At 54.6% G+C, this 20093-nt stretch overlaps 3 protein-coding genes across 3 annotated transcripts; 2 read left to right on the plus strand and 1 right to left on the minus strand.

Annotated features, from left to right (window-relative positions):
- The first annotated feature begins 3834 nt into the window (after positions 1-3834).
- CD248 (CD248 molecule) lies at positions 3835-6418 on the plus strand. Its single transcript, NM_001396915.1, has one exon. It carries the CDS (start codon positions 3886-3888, stop codon positions 5557-5559), a length of 1674 nt encoding a protein of 557 aa, NP_001383844.1. The 5' UTR covers positions 3835-3885; the 3' UTR covers positions 5560-6418.
- A 5927-nt stretch (positions 6419-12345) lies between these two features.
- Positions 12346-14895, plus strand: THBD (thrombomodulin). Its single transcript, XM_004940137.5, has one exon. The coding sequence runs from the start codon at positions 12373-12375 to the stop codon at positions 14020-14022; it is 1650 nt and encodes a 549-aa protein (XP_004940194.2). The 5' UTR covers positions 12346-12372; the 3' UTR covers positions 14023-14895.
- Positions 14896-15706: 811 nt separating this feature from the next.
- Positions 15707-17848, minus strand: SSTR4 (somatostatin receptor 4). Its single transcript, NM_001398143.1, has 2 exons — positions 17679-17848; positions 15707-17534 (listed from the first exon to the last, which is right to left on the minus strand). Exon 2 carries the CDS (start codon positions 17080-17082, stop codon positions 15892-15894), a length of 1191 nt encoding a protein of 396 aa, NP_001385072.1. The 5' UTR covers positions 17083-17534; positions 17679-17848; the 3' UTR covers positions 15707-15891.
- Between the last annotated feature and the right edge of the window lie 2245 nt (positions 17849-20093).

Genomic DNA, 20093 nt, shown 5'->3' on the forward strand with positions numbered 1-20093 from the left:
AGAAGGGCTTAGGAAAATAACTCTCAGTTACCACCAAATATTATGATATGTTTTCCTTAGCTTTTCTTAAAAACTTTCTTATGAATACTTGTTGATAAAAATAGAAAAAGGAATGAAGGTTTTCCTCAAAAAGAAAAAGGAAGAAAATAATACTCATAAATGCATATCCAAATAGGCATGCTTGTGCCTGTGATATCATAACGTGTGTGTGCTCACACCTCTTTGCAAAGCCTTGCTGGGCAGAGTCACCGATCCGTCCTGTTACACTCTGAGTTTTGGAAGTGTTTTTTATTTTTTGTTGTTGTTGTTGTTTTCCCCTTGTATTCCAAGTTACTTGCTTCTCTACTTCCTTCCAGGCTTTTTAAAATAACCCCAGGGCTCTTGGCAGCTTGGCTGATGCATCGCATCGCGTGCGCCGGCTCCTGGTGCTGCTGTCTGGGAGGAGCTGGAAGAGGGAGGGCGGGGAGAGGGGCCCACAGCTCCATGGGTTGGGGTCTGAAATCACAAGATGCTAACAGTTCAGCAGAAAGATAATGTACCACTGACAGATGGAGACAGACACACCACCATAGAAACAATCAGAAGACACTGCTTTTGGGAGCTGCCCCTTCTATGAGAACCTTATCAAACATCGCTGTTCTTTTTCACCTGGCTGCCATGCATGCAAGCCAATGTACCTATTGTTGCCATAAATGTAATTCTGATGATAGTTAGGAACTAAATGAAGCAGTATCCTTTTTCCTGATGGTCATTTTTGTTGCAGCCCCACTAATTCCAGCCACTAGGCATCATCCTTAGAAATGTTCAACTGGAAAACATTCCAGTTAGCAAGATTTTCCGACTTTGAAAGCAGATGATTAAGATCTGACATGGAGGTTCCTGTCCTTACAGCACACTAATACAATCAAGTGTTATTGCAAGCCACAGAGGAGGCTATATAAATGGTGTTCTAAACCACCACTGGGAGCCAGCCCAGCTGCACCTCACTACATCTCACCCCAGCCTCTTGCACTGACTTACAGCGTCCATCCCCACGGCATCGGGGTGGTGAGGCCCCGCTCTTGCTCGTCCCTGGGGTCCCAGAGGAAACCCAGTTCCTCCTATTCTTCTCAGCAGCTATTTGTGCAGGTGTCTCCCCGCCCCCAGGGCCATTGTCCCTTGTCCTAGCCTTGAGCCTTCTGCACAAACACTTAGGGATGATGTCAGGCAGACCGTATACATTTCCTTCTTTGGCCTCTGAGAAATGTTTTTTAACCAAGTCCTTCATTATTTTTATTTGCAGTGTGCCTTTGGGCAGGATTTCTGGTCTCCAGAAGATAATTTGGTTTTGATTAGCAGCCCAGACAGGGGTTTATAGACTTGTTCAAACGCGGGGGTTGAGAAACCAAACCCCTTTAATTTAGAACCAGGACTTTTCTTGCTTTTCAAATAGGATCATCAACCCAACCAAGAAGAAAACTTAATAAGTGTGATGTATTTAATAAAAGCAATAGAAGCATGATGTGTTTTTAAGTTACCAAAACCTGCTCTCCTGCCAAACCTGTGGGCAAAAATATTAACATAAGCTTTGCAGATGTAGATGAAGATCTCACTAAAAAGTGCAGGGGGGGGGGGGGGGGGGGAGGCTTCCTGTCCGAATTGCAACCAGCCTGTAAACAGCTCTAGCAGGAAAAGCCAAACATTTATTTAAAAATTAAAAGCCAGTGGAACAATTTATTACCTGTATTCTTGCAAATGGAAGGAAAGGATCTGATGCTACAGTTTTGCTCTCATCCATTGCACAGGGGCACTGACTGCCACATCTTACACCCCATTAGAGCTCATGCACAACATAAGGAAAAATATCACCAGCAACTGGTCAAGCATCTGGGGCAGCTTCTTACACATCACTTCTCATTGCACATCTAAGTACTGATGGTTTTGTCCATAACCCCCACTGGAAAGGGTTCAAAGGAGCTGGGGCTGAGAACAGGCCATTTTTGGCCATGGAACTTTGACAAAAATGCTTGTATGGGCTGACTGAAATACATGGTAGACTGAGTGCTCAGTTTGTTGGGCTGTGTCAGCTGGAAAGAGAAAACACTGGCAGTGTTTTTACAAAAGGAAAGATATGTTCTGGGGTAACAGAAGGAAATGCTTTTGTGTTGAGCACTGTTATTTTGTAACATATAAAAGGGAATTCTTCCCATTTCTTCCAGTAGGAAATTCTGAATAAAAATAATTCTCGATGGCATCAAAGTATTTTCTCCTTCCAAGGCAGTGCTGGAGTTTCGTTGCTGAACCAGAACACCCCATGGCTTTCAAGTGCTATCTGTGCTTTCCCTAAGCAACATTTCTCCTTTGCTCAGAGCAGACAGGTAATGCCACCCCACAGCTGGCCAAAGTGGATTTCATGGGATGTTGGCAATAGTGTTGCATCTCCTGCCCTCTCTGTTGGGTTGAAGGTTATGGCAGCTTTAGGTGTGCCAAGGTATGGAAGCCAGCATGGGTACCCAGCACCCAGGTCTCCTGCAGGGATGTGGTACATGAGCAAGGCTGGGCAATGAGAACAGAAATCCATAGTTCTTAGATTTTGGAGACTTTCATACTTAGGGTGTAAATAGAGATGGAGCCCAGGTAGCTCAGACCCCACAGCTCTTCAGCCCCAACAGAGCCAGGTGCAGTGCCCCAGCCTCTGGGTGGATGTGGCAGGCATGAGGACATTCACAACAGCGGCTGTTCCTCATCCCAGCTCTGCTTATCACACCACTCTCCTCACATCTCACGGCAGCCCCGTGGTGTGCCAAGATGCTGTGCTCCTCATTAGCACTTGGCTCTTTTGTTCTTCCATCCTCTCGTATACCAGACGTTTATATGATTGGGCAAATGAGCTGTCCCACGTTGCTTGGTGTCATCGAGCCTCTCCAGCCCATTCATCTCCATCCAGAGACCTCCAAACAGCGAATGGAAAGCAAAAGGAGCATTGTATCTGGAGAGGCTTTTGTGCAGCTCTGCGGGACGGGCTATTACTCAGCCTGTAATGCTGTCACCGACTTGACCTCTCCGCAAACGCTGCTCTAACTGGCAGGAATCAGCTTTAGAAGGGACAGTTTGCAGAATAAATAAATAAATAGCTGCTATGTGTTTGTTTAAACATCACAGAGCACTGCGTTCACATCTTTGCCTCGGAACTGACAGCTTCCTGTGGAGCCCCTGACACCAATGTAACCCAGCGGACTGCCCTGCACCGGGATCGAGGTCAGGTGAGGGGATATTGGGATGGGGCTGAGGCTGCAGTGGTGCTTCGATGGGCTCGGCTCCATTCTGGCAGCCTGGAGGTTCTCACGACCCAGCTCCTATTCCAGGGCTCGTCCAGCTATTTAAAGCACACCAAGAGGGGAAAAGTGCTCTGAAAATGCAGTTTCTGTGCACTAGATGCCGTGCCAAATATTCTGTCCCTTTCATAGGCAGATGGTAAGGGATCCCACGGCTTGTCGTGTTTGTTTTTTTGCCCACTTTCAGCAGCACATGCTTGAAAGCTACAAGGCCCTATTAGGGATTCAAAAAGTCATCTACAGGATGAGTGAGCAGAGCTAGCCCTCCAAACCAAAAAAAAAAAAGCAGGATGCAGGCTGCTTTCTCATAGAGCAAAACAGCACCGGCCAAAATAAAGAAAGCACTTCTGCAGCGAAACGCCTGAAGTGGGAAGCAGCAGCCTGCCTTGCCCAGGGAGAAGGGAAGAAAGAGAGGCAAACATCCCGCCTGCGACCAACACGCAACCACGCTACAGGAAGCAGTAGCCTCCGGTGATAAATAGGAGCCCCGGCAGCACAGGATGCGCGTGGGGTGAGCTCGGCGGGCCGAGGGGATGTGAGGCAGTGTCCGTCCATCCGTCCAGCCGGTGGGATGGCCGTGGCCCTGCTGCTGCTGCTGCTGCAGTTGCTGATGCTGGTGACGGCGGTGGCAGGGGGTGAGGACGCCAAGGTGCTCTGCGCTGATACCGCCTGCTACACGCTGCACCGGGCCGAGCTGGGATGGAGCGCTGCCCAAGAGCGCTGCCAGAACGACGGCGGCAACCTGGCTCCAGCAGGCAGCCGGGCTGAGGCCGAGCGACTGGAGCAGCTGCTGGCTGACAGCATGGCCACCTCGGCCTGGATTGGGCTGCGGCTGGAGCGTGGCCACTGCGTGCAGTCCCAGGAGCCGCTGCGGGGCTTCTCCTGGGCGGCCAGCGGGGAGCCCAGCAACTACTCAGCCTGGCTGGCTGAGCCCCACGTCACCTGCCTCAGCACCCGCTGCGTCGCCCTGCGGCCCGCCGGCCCCCACGGGCCTCTGGGATGGGTCGACCGACCGTGCCGGGCCACACTGCCCGCCTTCCTCTGCAAGTTCAGCTTCCGGGGGATGTGTGGGCCCCTGCGGCTTGGAGGACCCGGCCAGGTCAGCTACGAGACACCCTTCAGGGTGAGCAGCCCCACATTGGGAGCTGCTCCCTTTGGCACGCTGGCAGAGGTGGTCTGTGAGGGGTCTGTGAGCTCGACCTTCTCTGTCTGCAAGGGGCAGCAGGAAGGGGATGACTTCACCTGGCATCCTCCTGGGCCCATCTGCCCCAACACCTGCACCCACAACAACGGGGGCTGCCAGCAGCTGTGCCTGGAGGAACAACCTGGGAAGCCGTCACTCTGCGCCTGCCAGCCCAACTATGTGCTGGGCCCCGACATGGCCTCCTGCCTTCCTGAGGATCCCTGCCACTCCAACCCCTGCCAGGGGACCTGCCGGCCCCAGCCTGGAGGCTTCGAGTGCATCTGCGAGGCTGGCTACATCGTGGCACCTGATGGCTACCGCTGCGTGGATGTGGATGAGTGCCTGGAGGGGCCCTGCAAGCACGAGTGCCACAACACGGCCGGCAGCTTCTTCTGCTCCTGCCAGCCCGGCTACCAGCCAGCAGGGCCTGATGGCCATGACTGCCGTGATGAGGATGAGTGCGCCCAGCCCAACGCCTGCCCCCAGCTCTGCCTCAACATCGCCGGCTCCTTCCGCTGCCTCTGCAAGGCTGGCTACCAGCAGCAGCCTGGCAGCGATGCCTGCCTGGACATAGACGAGTGCCTGCGGAACCCCTGCCCTGGGCCCTGCCGCAACCTCCCTGGGAGCTTCGAATGCATCTGCCTGCCTGGCTTCCTCCCCCAGGATGACGGACATGGCTGCCTCACTGCACCCACCACTGGAGAGCAGCTGGCAGGCACCATGGGGACCACCGCCATCCTCCAGACTGCCAGCACCGCGTGGACCGTGGGCACCCCCAGCCCTGCAGCCATTCCCGGTGGGTTGGCACCACCAGCCCCCACGGTGGTGGTGTCAGAGCACAGCCCCGAGCACGGCGCTGATGGCCCCCGGCTGCTCCTCTACTACATCCTGGGCAGCCTGGTGGCCATCCTGCTGCTGCTGGCCTTCGCCCTGGCCCTGCTGGCCTGCAGGAAGAGGGCATCCAGGCAGGAGAAAACAAAAGCCAAAAGCGCGGCGGACAACTACTGCTGGGTGCCTGAGCAGCCCGAGAGCCGCAGCAGGGCAGGCAGTGAGCGCAGGTAATGGTGCCTGCGCTGCAGGACCACAAACAAAGAAAATCCAAAGGGAAGTGGGGTGGGAGATGTTCTTTCCGAGATGATTTTGCATGCCTTCATGTCTGAGAACCTGTCTCGGGGCTTTGGGCAAAGCAACATCCGATCCCAACCCCAAGGCAGGTGCAAGTGTTGGGTGCGCAGATATGAAGGCAGCCCAAATCATGCTGGAAGTGTTAGCTGAAATGCATAAACCTCTGCTTCCCGAAGTGAAGGGTTAATGGGGAAGGAGCAGACAGGCCAAGATGGAATGGTGTAGGGGTTCCCTGCCTGCATTGCTCCTCAGCTCTGCAAAACCTCACCTTGTTGGACTTGGAAATTGCAGCAGAGGAGAATATTGATTTGGCTTCCTAAGAGAAAACGATTAATCTCATCTGTCATTCGGTCTCCCCTTCTCAGATTTCAATTGTGGAGCTTCCAAAGCAGCAATTTCCCTGCTCCCCCACCACGAATCCCTTGTCTTTCAAAAAAAAATATACATATGACTGTGCCCCTCTCCTTACCTACACTGCATTCTGCAGCCTGCTGTTCAACCCCCATGTACCCCTTGTTTTCAGTGAAACAGGGTTCACATCGTGTTTCACTGTGGCAAGAGCCATTTGCTGCAGCCACGAGCAGCTGGTTTTCATTGTTGATGTTTTTGTTGTTGTTGCTTTTTAGAAGATGTCATTACAGAGGCCATAGAATAAGCATTTTAGAAGCCCAGCAGAGAAAACTCCGCCAGTGAAGCAGGAGATGTAGGGGTGGTGGGGCTTCAGGACTGCTTGATTTAAGCATGCGTGGGGTCTGGGCTGAATGTTTTCTCCATCCATCCCTATAAACAATGCACTGGATGTTCTGTGTTCGCTAACTGCTGTGTAAAACCTCTAAACGCCCTTCAAAGCAAATGCTCCCTCAGCACGAAGTTTCTCCCCCATCTCAGGCTCAGTCCTGCAAAGAAGAGGGAAGACACATCTCCCTCTGGATTTGTATTGCTGGGAAGCAGCAAGGAGATGGAGCTGCTGGCTTGCAGAGAAATGGGAGCACCCCCAGCAGTGCTGCATCCTGACTGTCCCGATGCAAGCAAGCACCTTTCGCCCTAGCAGCAAGGAGGCCGCTCATGGCCTGCATTCATTTGAAGGGTACATTGGTTTCCTGAAGATTCTGCTTGTTTTATTGTGTACCTTAGGCTTAATTGCAACAGAAATGGGAACTGAACACAAAGGATTTTGCTGTGGGCAGTGACCTGCATCCTGTTCTTCCGCATGTGGAAGAAACCCGCTTTCCTGCTGTTCTTTCTTCTTCATTCCTCCATTGTAAAAGAAAACAAAACAGGAAAGTGTAGCTCCTAGCTGATAGAAATGTTTTTTTAATGTTCTGCTCGTGCTTCCTTTTCTCCATGCAGTGGTTTGGAGCAGCAGCGAATGCAGCAGTGGTGTTCTTGGAAGTCCTGCAGAAAATCCATAGCGTGTCTTTGTTATGACAACAAGGCAGCAGAGCTTTCTGAATACATGAATAAATTAAGCAGATGAATAATCCCACCCAAATCAGTGGGATAACCTACATACATAGCACGAAGCCTGCACGGTCGTTCTGCACTAACTCAGGGTCTGTATGGGGAAGGAATAGCACAGTGATGTGCCCCCAGCTCAGGGCTGCTTGGTTTGCTGGATCAAAAGCCGAGGTGTTTTCAAAACAGTAATAGTCTTGGGAGCTTTTCTGCCACGGTTTTCCTATTATGGTATCATTTAATTGTTCTACACAGAGCATCGATTCCACTCTGAAAAAGGGGAAAAGAAGCATAAGCTCAGACTTGGAGCAGGCAAAAGCCTGGGAGTTGTTCATTCCCAAAACCCCTCTGTAAAACCTGTAATCTTGATTTCTGTTGCCCACTTGGTGTGCTCTGGTGCACATACTGCATCCCCAGTGTCACAGATCCCATGTCCTAGGTTCAGTGTGGCTCTTCCAAGCAGAGAATTTCCTGATGTTGCTTCCTCCAATGTGGCTGCAGATGGGATTATCCAAGTGGTGCTGTTCCACTTGGATAATCCCATCTCCCTTTCTTTCTGCCATGAAAGCAGCAGGTACATTTCAGTCTGTGTTCACATCAGTTATTCAGGGTGCAGAGTGAAAACCTTGGGCTAAAGCAAACGGGACAGGATCAGACAGCTCGGTACCCCTGGCTTACAGTCGGGAAAGAGGCAATGCTCACCACTGCTCCATCTGCACACATCGAACAGGTCCTATAACCACCTCCCTGTCAGGATGGCAAAACATCCCAAATGTTTTGAAGTGTTTTTGTTTGTTTGTTTGTTTGTTTTTTAAACTGTTTATTGCTCATTTTTTATGGTCCAAGAATCCAGACATACCTCACCCTACGTAAAAACTGCACGTCAGTACTGAGCTGTGCTTTGTTGATCCCCAGAGCAGTGGCACAGCACCACAGCTGTTGGCTGCCTTCAACTGAAAGAAGAAAGTTCTCACACAGTATGTTGCTTTTCTGATCAAACACCAATAAAATCTTAATGGAACGGGTCTCTGGGTGGTTGTTTTATACGTATACTCAAATCAAATCACCAACCCAAACCTGCAGTGACCAAGGAGAGCAGTGCTGTAGTTCAGCCACCCAACCCACGTGTATTTATTCCCATTTGTGAGAAAGGCGCTGCAAGGAAACACTCTGCCAGTAGATTTTAGAGAAGAGATATTGAGCGATGTTAACATATAATCTGCAAAAATGCCATGTGCCTGGCTTCAAATCCCGTGAAGTCAGACGCTGCAAAAACAAATGCTTTAAGTGTCTGCTCATTTCCTCTTTTTTATCTTTATTTTCTGTAAACATTTCTTGGCATTTGGCTCTCTGAAGCCTATTTCAAGGCTGGTAAGTGAGGCTGATGCCTTGCCAAGCAGATCTGCTGGTGACAGTGTGATAAGAGATGGGGCTTTCCTGAGGACTCACCGTGCTCCTTGAGTGACTCCAGCTGCTGTGCAAGTGCTAGGGATGGTGCAAGGCTCGACAGAAAGCTCATGGAGTTCAGAGCTTGCTGTGCCTGTGTAAGCAAAACCCTCAGTGTTTCCTCAAACAGGGGCCAGCAAGCTTCATCCAGCTGAGCACAGATGAACCCAAAAACTCCTCTGTTCTCTATAAATTGAGCCATGTGTCAACCATTGTTTACAGAAGGTATCAGTTAATTCCCCCAGATTTCCTTAGGGTGGGGAGATATTAAAAAATATCTCACAGAATGCCTTGGGTTGGAAGGGACCTCAAAGCCCCCCCAGCCCCAACCCCTGCCATGGGCTGGCTGCCCCCCACCAGCTCAGGCTGCCCAGGGCCCATCCAACCTGGCCTTGGGCACCTCCAGGGATGGGGCACCCACAGCTCTCTGGGCAGCAGTGCCAGGGCCTCACTGCCCTCTGAGTGAAGCATTTCTTCTTAACGTCTAACCTAAATCTCCCTCTTTTAGTTTAAAGCCATTCCCCCTTGTCCTGCCACTATCAGACCATGTAAAAAGTCACTCCCCCTCCTGCTTATAAGCTCCCCTCAGGTACAGGAGGGCAGCAATGAGGTCTCCCTGCAGCCTTCTTTTCTCCAGGCTGAACAAGCCCACCTCTCACAACCTTTCTTCATAGGAGAGGTGCTGCAGCCCTCTGAGCATCTCTGTGCCCCCCTCTGCATCCACTCCAACAGCTGCTGTCATCAAAGGCCTTGCACAAGTCTAGGTAGACACATCAGTTGCCCTTCCTTTGTCCACCAATGCCATCACTCCATCACAGAAGACCAGATTCAGCAAGGTCAGCGAGGTGGCACAGAGGAGAACTAACCTCATTTTGGGGTCTCCTGTGGGCCCCAGGCCCCCAGCAGAAGGGTGTGTGCTCCCAGCAGTCCACTTTTAATTCTTCTCTCATTTTTGACATAACTGGAATATTAAAAAGGAGTGCTCTGTCAGCATCCTGGTATTAGGAGTCCCGTTTCCCACATCCAACATATGAAAGAAAACCCATGACACGCAGCCCCGTAACCACAGCTCAGAAAACCCATTGCAAATGTCCACTATCAGCACTGCCTTGGCAGGGGGGTGACGGTGGCATTTGGGGTGACTCAGACCGGACTAACACGAAAACTCACTGTTCTGTTATCACAACAGCCAGCCAGTAGAAGCCTTGCAATAACTGTAAGTTGCCGAGCAATGTGATTAATCAATTTTTATCGAGGAATAGTGGTATGTCAGCAGGAAAGGCATTTCTTGATCTGTGACTCAGCCTGTCAGGACCGTATGAGCAAACGGCTGGGATGATTTGGGGCACCAGAGGGAAAACATCATCAGAATAGAAAGGCATTGTCAAACCATGATTAATCCCATGTCTTCTGCTTTGCATGTCTCCTGCTACCAGCAAGACAAGGGCAAGGACGTCTGCATGGTGGTCCCATTCCTCACCCTTCTGGGAAAGCTTTGTTTTGGGATAGCTGGATGTTTTCCCTTGAAAACGTCAAAATATTGCTCAGCACACAGCCCTGGAGTGAAATTTATGCTTCTACAATATCTTTATAAAAACAAAACACACGGGTTTTTATTTTGTCACTGATTGTATTCTGCCTTTTTGCTTTTCCCATTGTTTCTCCTGACCTTCCCCCACCATTTTGCTGTTTTGCTTCTGAAAACAAAAATAAACAGAAGGGGGAAGGAAAATCGAGGCACAAGAAGTGGGGGGAAAAAGCCATTAAGACGAAAACTGGGGGAAAAAAAAACACTTTTTTTTTGCTATTTTTTTAGCTGTTTTGCTTTTTTAAACTGAAACTGAAACTTCACTTTTTTTCTTTTTTTTTACTGGAACAGGTTGCCCAAGGAGGCTGTGGATGCCCCATCTCTGGAGGCATTCAAGGCCAGGCTGGATGTGGCCCTGGGCAGCCTGGTTTGCTGGTTGGTGACCCTGTACACAGCAGGGGAGTTGAAATGAGATTAGCGTTGTGGTCCTTTGCAACCCAGGCCATTCTGTGATTCTACGATTCTATGATTCTAAGCCAAGAAAGATGGGCGTTACCAAGTGTTGGTGACAGCCTTCTTCTGGCAGTGGCCAGAGCTCCTTTAGAAAGTCACTGCTGTATGAGTAACTCATCCTTCCTTTCCTAAGGAATAACTTTCCATGAAGTCAGAGCAAGGGACACATATCACGTAGGAAGAGGGATGATGCAGGGCAGCAGGAGGGAGGGCAGGGATGAAGGGCAGCCCCAGGGCAGCAAGCCAGGGGAGCCATTATCCATAGTATTGATTATTATTAATGATCATCATTATCATTATTCCCCATCTTTCCTTTTTTCCCAATGCCTGCAGCCTCCCAGGAGCAATGGGAATCTCTCAGGGCTGGCAGAGGGCACCTCAGGCCGGAGGGTGTAATAAAGTCACCTCCTCGCAAGGAGTGGAGTGAAGCAGCACGGATTTGTTTCTCTGCGGGGGATCCTGAGGGCTAATTGCTGCGGCTGAGCCTTCCAAGTAAAAAACATCCCTCTCTAAATTGAAAAGAAGGGTCAAATGCCCTTTTCCTTGAGTGGCAAAGCTTTAGATGTTTGCTTTTCATTTTTATTTTGCTCTCGGCCATGTTCTGGTAGGAGAGGTGGATCTCGCAAGGATAAAAGCACGGATGGGGCCAAGCTGTCATAAAACCATGAGCAGGAGGCAGCCTCGCATTCCTTCCCCTGGAGAGCCACGTGATTGTTTTTAATTTCGAGCCCACATGACTTTCTTTAATTCCAAGCCCCGTTCATGCATAGCTGCTGCCATGCAGAGCACGGCGATGTTCTTCTGCTCTCTCACCCCCAATCCTCCCGCCTTGCAAATTGCAAAGGAAGCCCGCAAGGGATTGCCGCTCATCCCTGCTGACACCGAGCCCCACGAGTGTAAGGAAGCGTTGTCCCGACTCCCCCGCTAACAAAAAGCTGCGAAAGCCCGGAGAGCGTATGGACTCTTTTTCCCCTTTCGCACAAAAAACCTCGGTTTCTTCCCAAAAAGCCACCCGGGCACTTTCCGTCCCCCCCCGTGCTGCCATCTGCCGCCGGCGGTCGGGATCGCACGGCCGGGCCGAGGGGTCCCTCTGTGAGCCGCTATCCCCGTGCTGGGGGCTGCAGGGCGGCTCCGGGTCCCTCCCACGGCCGCCGCTCTCGGGCAGGAAGCAGCCCCTGACCCACTGCCCTCCCGTGCCGCCACCGCCGTCCTCTGCTCGTCCCGGAGGGTCCAGCGGCATCCCCAGCTCTCCTGCGATTGCCTTCTGTTCTCGTTCTTCTGCTGTCCCCATCTCCCCTCCCGTACCCTCTCCTCCCCTCCCCTCTCCTCCTTTGCCCTCATCTTTCCTTTTTGCCCCCTCTTTTCGTTTTTTCTTTTCTTTCCTTCCATCCTCTCTTTTCTTATTTTTACTTATTTTCTCATTTTTCTTCTTCTTCTTTTTAAATCCAATCTCCACTCTTTTACTGTTTTTCTTCTCTCCTCTCTCCCCTCCCCTCTCCCCGCCTCTTTCCTTTTACTCTCCTCACAACTCCCCCCTCCTCACCTCTCCCCCCTCCTTTTCCTTCCCGCATCCCCGAAGGGGCGGCCGCCTCGCCCCCTCCCTGCCGCGGTCACGCCCGGCCGGGCCCGGCCCAGCAGCACCTCCCGACTTGCGGGGATTTCCTCCGCGCCGGAGCCGCCCCCGCCGCAATCCCTCCCGGCCCGGCGGCGGCCCGTCCCCGGAGGCGCTTCCTTCCTGCGGCCGGAGCTCTATAAAGCGGCCGCCCGGTCGGCGGCATGACAGAGATTCGCCGCGCCGGCCGCCCGCCATGCGGCGGCTCCTGCTGCCGCTGCTGCTGGCCGGACTGGGGCTGGGGCTGGGGTTGGTGCTGGGACTCGGCGAGCCGGAGCCGCCCGCCCCGTCGGGGGCGCAGTGCCTGGAGCACGACTGCTTCGCCGTCTTCTGGACGCCGGGGCCCTTCGCGGCGGCCAGCGCGGCCTGCGAGCGGCACGGCGGCCACCTGATGACCGTGCGCTCCACGGTGGCGGAGGATGCGATCGAGCTGCTGCTGCGGAAGCGCGGCGGGCGGCTGTGGCTGGGGCTGCGGCTGCCCACCCTGTGCACCGAGCCGGCGCGGCGGCTGCGCGGCTTCCAGTGGGTGACCGGCGACACCGGCACCGACTACGACAACTGGGTGCCGTCGGGGCGGCGTTGCGGGCAGCTCTGCGTGACGGTGTCGCGGGAGCTGAGCTGGGAGGAGCGGCGCTGCGATGAGCCGGCCGACGGCTTCCTCTGCGAGTACAACTACCCCGACAGCTGCCCGCGCCTGTCGCCCTCCGACGGCGCGTCCCTCACCTACCGTACGCCCTTCGGCGCCGCCGGCGGCGACTTCCTGGCCCTGCCGCACGGTTCCACCGCGTTCGTCTCGCCGATGGGGCTGCAGCTGCTCTGCGAGGCCGCTGCCGACAGCGGGAAAATGCGCTGGGGCCGCTCCGAGCCGGGCGCCTGGCCGTGCCGCCTGGACAACGGCGGCTGCGAGGGAAGCTGCGAGGAGCTGGACGGGACTCCGAGCTGCGCCTGCCCCGCCGGCAAGAAGCTCGGCCCCGACGGGCGCAGCTGCGTGTCGCCGTGCGCCGGTGCTCCCTGTGAGCAGCACTGCGTGCCCGACGGGGAGGGTTTTCACTGCATGTGCTCCGAGGGCTACGAGCTGGGCCCCGACGGCAGCAGCTGCCAGGACGTGGACGACTGCGTCAAGGTGCCGGAGGTGTGCGAACAGGTCTGCTACAACACCGAGGGCGGTTTTGAGTGTCACTGCCATCGTGGCTACGAGATGGTGGAAGGGCACTGCAAGCCCATCTCCAGCTGCAGCACCGGGCCCTGCGACCACACCTGCGAGGACGTGCCCGGCGGTTACCAGTGCAGCTGTTACAATGGCTATGTTGTCAACCCGAAGAATCCCACCGAGTGCTTGCAGAAATGTGAGGACGGCAGATGCCTGGCCGAGTGCGACGCCAGCGGCCTCTACTGTGTCTGCCCCGATGGCTTTCTGCTGGACCACCTGCCCAATGGTGTCTCGCTCTGCGTTGACATTGATGAGTGCGAGAGTAACCACTGCGAGCACAACTGCACCAACACGGCCGGCAGCTACATATGCCACTGCCAACCCGGCTACATGCCCTTTGATGTCAACCACTGCATACCCATCTCGCAGGAGGACAATGAGGATGGGTACTCAGGAGATTCTGGCCCCCCCTGGCCCGTCCCCAGCCACATCCCACCCAAAGCAGAGCACCTGCACCCCGGGGCACTGGTGGGCATCACGATGGGTGTGCTGTGTGCGGCGCTGGTGCTGCTGGCCGTCGGCTACCACCTGGCGAGGAAGCGCTGCCATCCCCCCAGCTCGATGGAGTACAAGTGTGGCAGCCCCCGCGAGAAGGAGATGGGGCTCCAGCAGGTGTCCGCCAGCCAGAAAGTGTAGGAAGCTTGGCAGTGAGCAGGAGGCGGATGGAACTGGGTAACGTTTGGTTGTACCCCCCTGGTTTTGTAAAGAGAAACTGAGGAAAGCAGTTCATTTCATCAGCTTCTCGTGTTGCCCGCCCTGCCTGTTGCATACGGACCTCTGGCAGCTGAGCACTCAGATTGCCAGCAGTGCAGGGATCCCATGGAGCGTCACCGTGGTGGGGCTAAAGTGCTGATTTCTCTCCCCTCCCATCACTTGGGGACTGTCTGGGGGGTGAAATGGGTATTCCAAGAGCACTGGGGTCATTTGTAGGAAGGACATTTTCAGCGTTGGTGACACTGTGCCTTTTTCCTCTCGTGTTTTTCCTTTTTTTTTTTTTTTTTTTTTAATCAGGGCTGAGATTAATTTGTGTAGAAGTTGATGGCAGAACTTTCTGGTGATGTTTGTGTTCCAGACCTTGCTGCTTGCTTTGCAGGTGTGGGATGGAGGGTAAATGGGGGGGGGGGGGGGGGGATGGAGAAGGGGGAAGAAAGAGTTGGAGGGGGGTATATCCCTGGAACAGCCCCCGGGGTTGTCAGTGCTGAGGGTCTGTGCCCAAGCAGGGGCAGCTGCCACAGTGCCAAGCTTTCTGGACGGGATTTTGGGCTTGGAGCTGGGGGGTGTTTGTGCCCCTCAGGCACAGAGCAGCGCAGCAGCCCCTCAGATGAACGCCAGCTCCATGCTGCCCCAGTTGTCGCTTTCCTCATGTAAATGGCTGAACCCACTGTTTTATACACCCAGCACATGTGTAAATACTTATTTATTTATTGGAAATATACCCTACGCCACGCGCAATCACCTCGTGATGTTGTGTGCAGACCAATAAAGCTTTTACCGTCTGATTTATAGAAACCTGGGAACGAGCTGTTCTTCCTGCCCTCCCTACAGCCTGACACCCTCTCCTCCCCCCCTGCCCCTGGCATCTCTTGGCCCCTTGCTGGGGCTCACAGGCTCCCCAGAAGCAAGGCAGAGCTGTGGGTTAGCAGAGAGCCGTGCTGAAAGCCGTGCCCTTCGCCAGCAGCATTAAAATAGAACGAATGAGCCAGAAATAGTGGAGAAGGGGAATAACACGAAAAGGACGATGCTCAACCCAAACAAGCTGGAAGTGGCTGATTTAACGCTGCTCGGTGCAGCTCCAGCGCCGCTCGTCAGTTCCCACGGCTGTGCTCAAAGTGCCCTTGAGGGCGATGCTTCTCTGCAGCACAGTGAGCAGTCTTCCTGCTGGAAAGCATCGGTTTAGTCCCTCTGCCCAGGAATATGGGGAGGGAGTATGGGATTTTTTTATTTGTAGACCCTTGTGAAAAGTTTTTCCTTTCCCTGTAAGATGAGGGGAGAGACTCGAGGTGGGCACCTGCTAAGGACTCAAAGCTGCGTTTCCATTTGGCAGGTGGTTTTTTTTCCCAGCCTATTTGTTGCCCGGAAAATGGGAAATGCTGGTGGAACCCTGGCAAGGTCCCATGCAGAAGCAGTGACTGGGCCGTGCCGTGCCGGTGACCTCATTTCCCCTGGGGCAGCACGTGGGTCCCCTCTGTGCCCACGGCCTCTCCCATCGGCACTCTCCCATCCACCCTCCCATCCTGCATCCTCCCTGGGATGGAACCCAGCCGTTAGCCTGGGGGCTCCCCTGTGGCAATAATCACTCAGCCAAGGCTGGGAGCTGTGTCACGGGCCAGCGTTATGGCTTTTTATTTCATCAGGCTGCACAGCACGGTTGAGGAGTGGAGAATACCAGGGGGCCACCCCAGCAGAGATGGGGGCAGAGTCATCAGAAAAGCATTCTGTTCCCAAAGGGAGGGCGGTGTGGCCCTCCCCACCCAGCACCCTATTTGTAGGGCTGCAGAGGGCACCTTAGAAGGTGGTGGTCTTTGCCAGGAGGGTGCCGGGCTTGCAGAAGGGTTCGGGGCGCGCGGGCTCCTGCTGGCATGGCAGCGGCGGGCACATGCAGCCCTTGCCCTTGGGGTCACTTCGGGGCACGGCGCGGTAATCCAAGGGCTCTTCCTCCTCCTCCTCCTCCTCATCACCGACAGCCCGTGCCTCGGGTGGGCAGCAGCAGAGGCTGGCATCGAGGCAGCGCCGCAGCACGCCATGGAAAGAGTGCCGGAAGTTTTCCGAGAGGAACCCGTAGAGGATGGGGTTGGCGCAGCTGTTGGAGTAGCTGAGGATGAGGCAGGCGTTGTTGACGGTGGCATCGAGACGGCCGGGCAGCAGGAGGTTGACCAACTGCACCACGTAGAAGGGCATCCAGCAGACAACGAACATGGCCACCACCATCAGCACCAGGCGCGTCAGCTTGCCCTCGGAGCGCCGGCGCTGCTGCCAGCCCACCCGCTGCGCCACGGCCCGCATCTTGCCCACGATCAGCAGGTAGCACAGCCCCATGGCCAGCACTGGCAGCAGGAAGCCCAGCAGAGTGGTGTACACCACAAAGGCCGCTGACCAGGCTGGGCTAGGCCATAGCAGATTGCAAGCCACCGCTTGGCCATCACGAGTGACTGCAGTGCCGGCAAAGATGGGTATGGGTGAGGCTACCAGCAAGGAGAGGAGCCAGACGGCCCCGTTGACCATCTTGGCCACCCGTGGGCGGCGGTAGGTGGCCGCCCGCAGCGGGTGCACCACGGCGATGTAGCGGTCCAGGCTGAGCACCGTCAGGCAGAAGACGCTGGTGAACATGTTAAGGCCATCAACGCCCAGCACGGTGCGGCACAGCGCCCGGCCGAAGGGCCAGTGGTGCAGAGCAGCTGAGGTGGCCACGAAGGGGATGCTGAGCATGAAGAGCTCGTCGGCGATGGCCAAGTTGAGCAGGTAGATGTTGGTGGCCGTCTTCATCTTGGTGTAGCGCAGGATGACAAAGATGACCAGCGAGTTGCCCAGCAGCCCCAGCAGGCACACCAGGGCGTAGATGCACTGGATCACCACCATGCCTGCCAGCTCACCCACCCGCCCGCCCCGTGCCGATGGCCCTTCCATCCAGGCTGTGCTGGCATTGGGGGGCACCGCGGAGGCGGCCCACGGTGGGAGATGCTCAGCGTTGGTGCTCATGCTGCAGGGCAGCCCATGGGGGACGAGTGCCAGCCTCTACGAGAAGGGGAGGGCTCCACACCGCCGTCCTCGCGGGGCCCCAGGGGTCTCAGGGGCCGTGGGGAGGGAGTGGGGGTGGGGGGCACCGTGGCGGCATCAGGAATCGGTGCTGCCTGATGGAACCTCTGCAAATCCCAATGGTTTCCTTCACCCCCGCGGTGGGAAGCGAGCGGAATGCGAGAGCGATCCGGAGAGATTTTACCTCCCAGTCCTGTGGGGATGCACAGCCGGGGGGGCTCCCGGCTGAGGGGCTGTGGGGTTGCTGCCGAGAAGGAAAGTCCCGCTGACCTGGATCAGATGACCGGAGGGATCCGAACCTTTTAAAGCGAAAGGCAGACTGCGCTCTCCAGATTTGCATGCAGCCGAGCCTCGCCGGCCCGCATCACCTGTGCCGTGGAAATATGCTTTCCCATCTTAAAAACAAACAAATAAATACAGTGACACATCGATATTAAAAACCAAAACAAACAAAAAAAGGAAACAACAACAACAACAACAACAAAAAAGCCCAATTTCTGCTCGCTGCACTCTCATTGAAAACAAAGCATCCGACATACCCTTCCTCCTTCTTTCTCCTCTAGGTGCGCGGGATTCCTCCTGCTCCGGCCATGGCCACTGCGGAGGCGGGGATGCCGCAGCCCGGCGCTGCGCTGGGGGGGCCTGAGCCCCGCGCCTTGAGCCGAGCAGGGACCCCACGACTGGGAGGCGATGGAGGCCTGTTGCCCTGGTGACGGCGGCGGCCCGCCCCCCCTTCCCCGCGCTCGCTCCCGCATCCTTCACGCTTCCCTATCCCTGCGCTAATTTCCCAGTGCCAAGAAGTAACAAGGGGCTGTGCGGGGTGGGGGTGAGGGCTGCAATAGCTGCCCCAGTGAGGCCAGGTGCTGCTAGCCCTGAAATGGATGGGATCTGTTTGTAGGGTGGGACCCCCAAAGCAACACAGACCCCCCAGTGCACGTGTGCATCCCCATGAGTTTTTTATTTAACAAATCCAACCCATGCACTCTGGGAGCAAAGGACTCGGTAACATGATGCCCATTTACAAGAAGGGCTGTAAGGAGGACATGAAAGGAGGCTGTGTGAGGTGGGGTCGGCCTCTGCTCCCAGGGAACAGCCGTAGGACGAGAGGGGATGGCCTGACGTTGTGCCAGGGGAGGTTCGGGTTGGCTGTTAGGAACAATTCCTTCTCCCAGAGAGTGGTGAGGCAGTGGCACAGCTGCCCAGGGAGTGGTGGGGTCACTGTCCTGGAGGTGTCCCAGAGCTGTGAGGATGTGGCACTGCGGGACATGGGCAGTGGGCATAGTGGGGGCGTGCTGGGGTTGGACTGGGTGATCTTAGAGGTCTTTTCTACCTTCATGATTCTGTGATTCTATGGTTCTCTCCCTCATCTGCAAGTCAGCTCCCAGCTCACTGGGCAGTGCCTGTGGGAGTTCTGTTGGGATGCAGCCGGCAGCCAGCTGGCTGCATTTTTGTATGGAAGGAGTTTGGACCGCAGCAATATAGATAAATGCACATATTATGTTACTGAGAACAGGCTCAGTGTGCATGGGAACGCAGGTGCCTATGTCTTCTTGGTGCTTAAATATATGGCCATCATTAATCCTGCAGCTGGCAACATTTTTGGCTAGGATGTCCTGGCTTGAATGTCCTGGCTGTGGAGAAGCGCAGAAGGGGCTGGCACTGATTGAGGGAGGTGAGGACACTGAGGAACGTGGTCAGTGGGCATGGTGGGGATGGGTTGGGGTTGGACTAGTTGATCTTAGAAGTCTTTTCCAACTTTAAGGATCCTATAACACATGGGTCAAGCTCCCGGTGAGTGCGTACATCCAATATGTATCTGATGTATGGGGAGAGCAGGCAGCCTCAGCCTGCACGTGGCTTTTGGATGCTGAGCACCCACCCAGCAGGCTGCAGCCTATTGACTTAGAGCCCTGTAAATGCAGCACCACACACTTTCCTAGGCTCGCGCTTGGCATATTCCCTCCAGTTGCTGCTAGCTAAATATTTGGAAAGCCAAGCCTGCCCCCTGCCCTGCCAGGCCTCCCGACAAAAGGCACTCAGTGTCTTTTTTTCCGGCTGCAACAGAACATCCACCTTGAAATGTGGCCAAAAGAGGGGGAAACGGCCAATGCTGGCCTGTGCTCATGTTCAAACAGCATGGGCAAGGAGGGAGCAGGCTGGCACTGAGCAGGCTTACCCACCCGCAGGGCACTGAAGAATTGGGCTCAGGTCTCCGTGATGCTCACAGCTGTTCTCCAAATTCACCACAAGAATGGCAACCAATTCTTCCAGGGTTTGGCTGCCCCTGCAAGCATGGGGCGAACAGAGTCCTTGAGTGAACAGCCAAGGTAAACAAAGAAAACAAAACAAAATAATCCTTCCAGGAGAGCCCCAAGTGAACTCATCTTGTTCTTCTCCAGTCAAAATGAACGTTCAGTGAGATCTGAAAAATGTGCAGAGTGGGTTTCCAGCACCCAAAGCCTGGGATGGGCCTGGAGATGCGGCATGAATGCGCCCAGCAGCAGCACACGCAGGCTGTAACAACACATGATTGCCTTGAATTAGGCCAATTTCCATGGCTCAGCGTTGATGCACACACTCCTCATGATAAGGTATGTATCATTTCCTTCAGCTAACGGTCCCCATGGCTGATTACATCATTATCACTGACTGACATCTGGTTTCTAATCTGATTCTCTTTCCAGTTTCATTGCCAGCATACTTCTTCATATATTTTTGCACGCAGGTGCTCAGAGGCTGCCAGAAACTGAGAGCAAGGTGCAGTTTCTGCAGTAAAGTGCAGCACAGCAATCAGCCCCCAGAGGCATTGCTCCTTGAGGGAATGCATGACGCCAGCACACCAAATCAACATTTCCATCTCTTCTTAGTGTAGATGTGAAATTGGAACAATCAGAACCCTTTCCTTCTGCAGAAGCACAGGCATCCAGATGACATTTATGGTGCTTGGCAGGACC

Source organism: Gallus gallus, chromosome 3 (assembly GCF_016699485.2).
Source record: "Gallus gallus isolate bGalGal1 chromosome 3, bGalGal1.mat.broiler.GRCg7b, whole genome shotgun sequence".
NCBI lineage: Eukaryota > Metazoa > Chordata > Aves > Galliformes > Phasianidae > Gallus > Gallus gallus.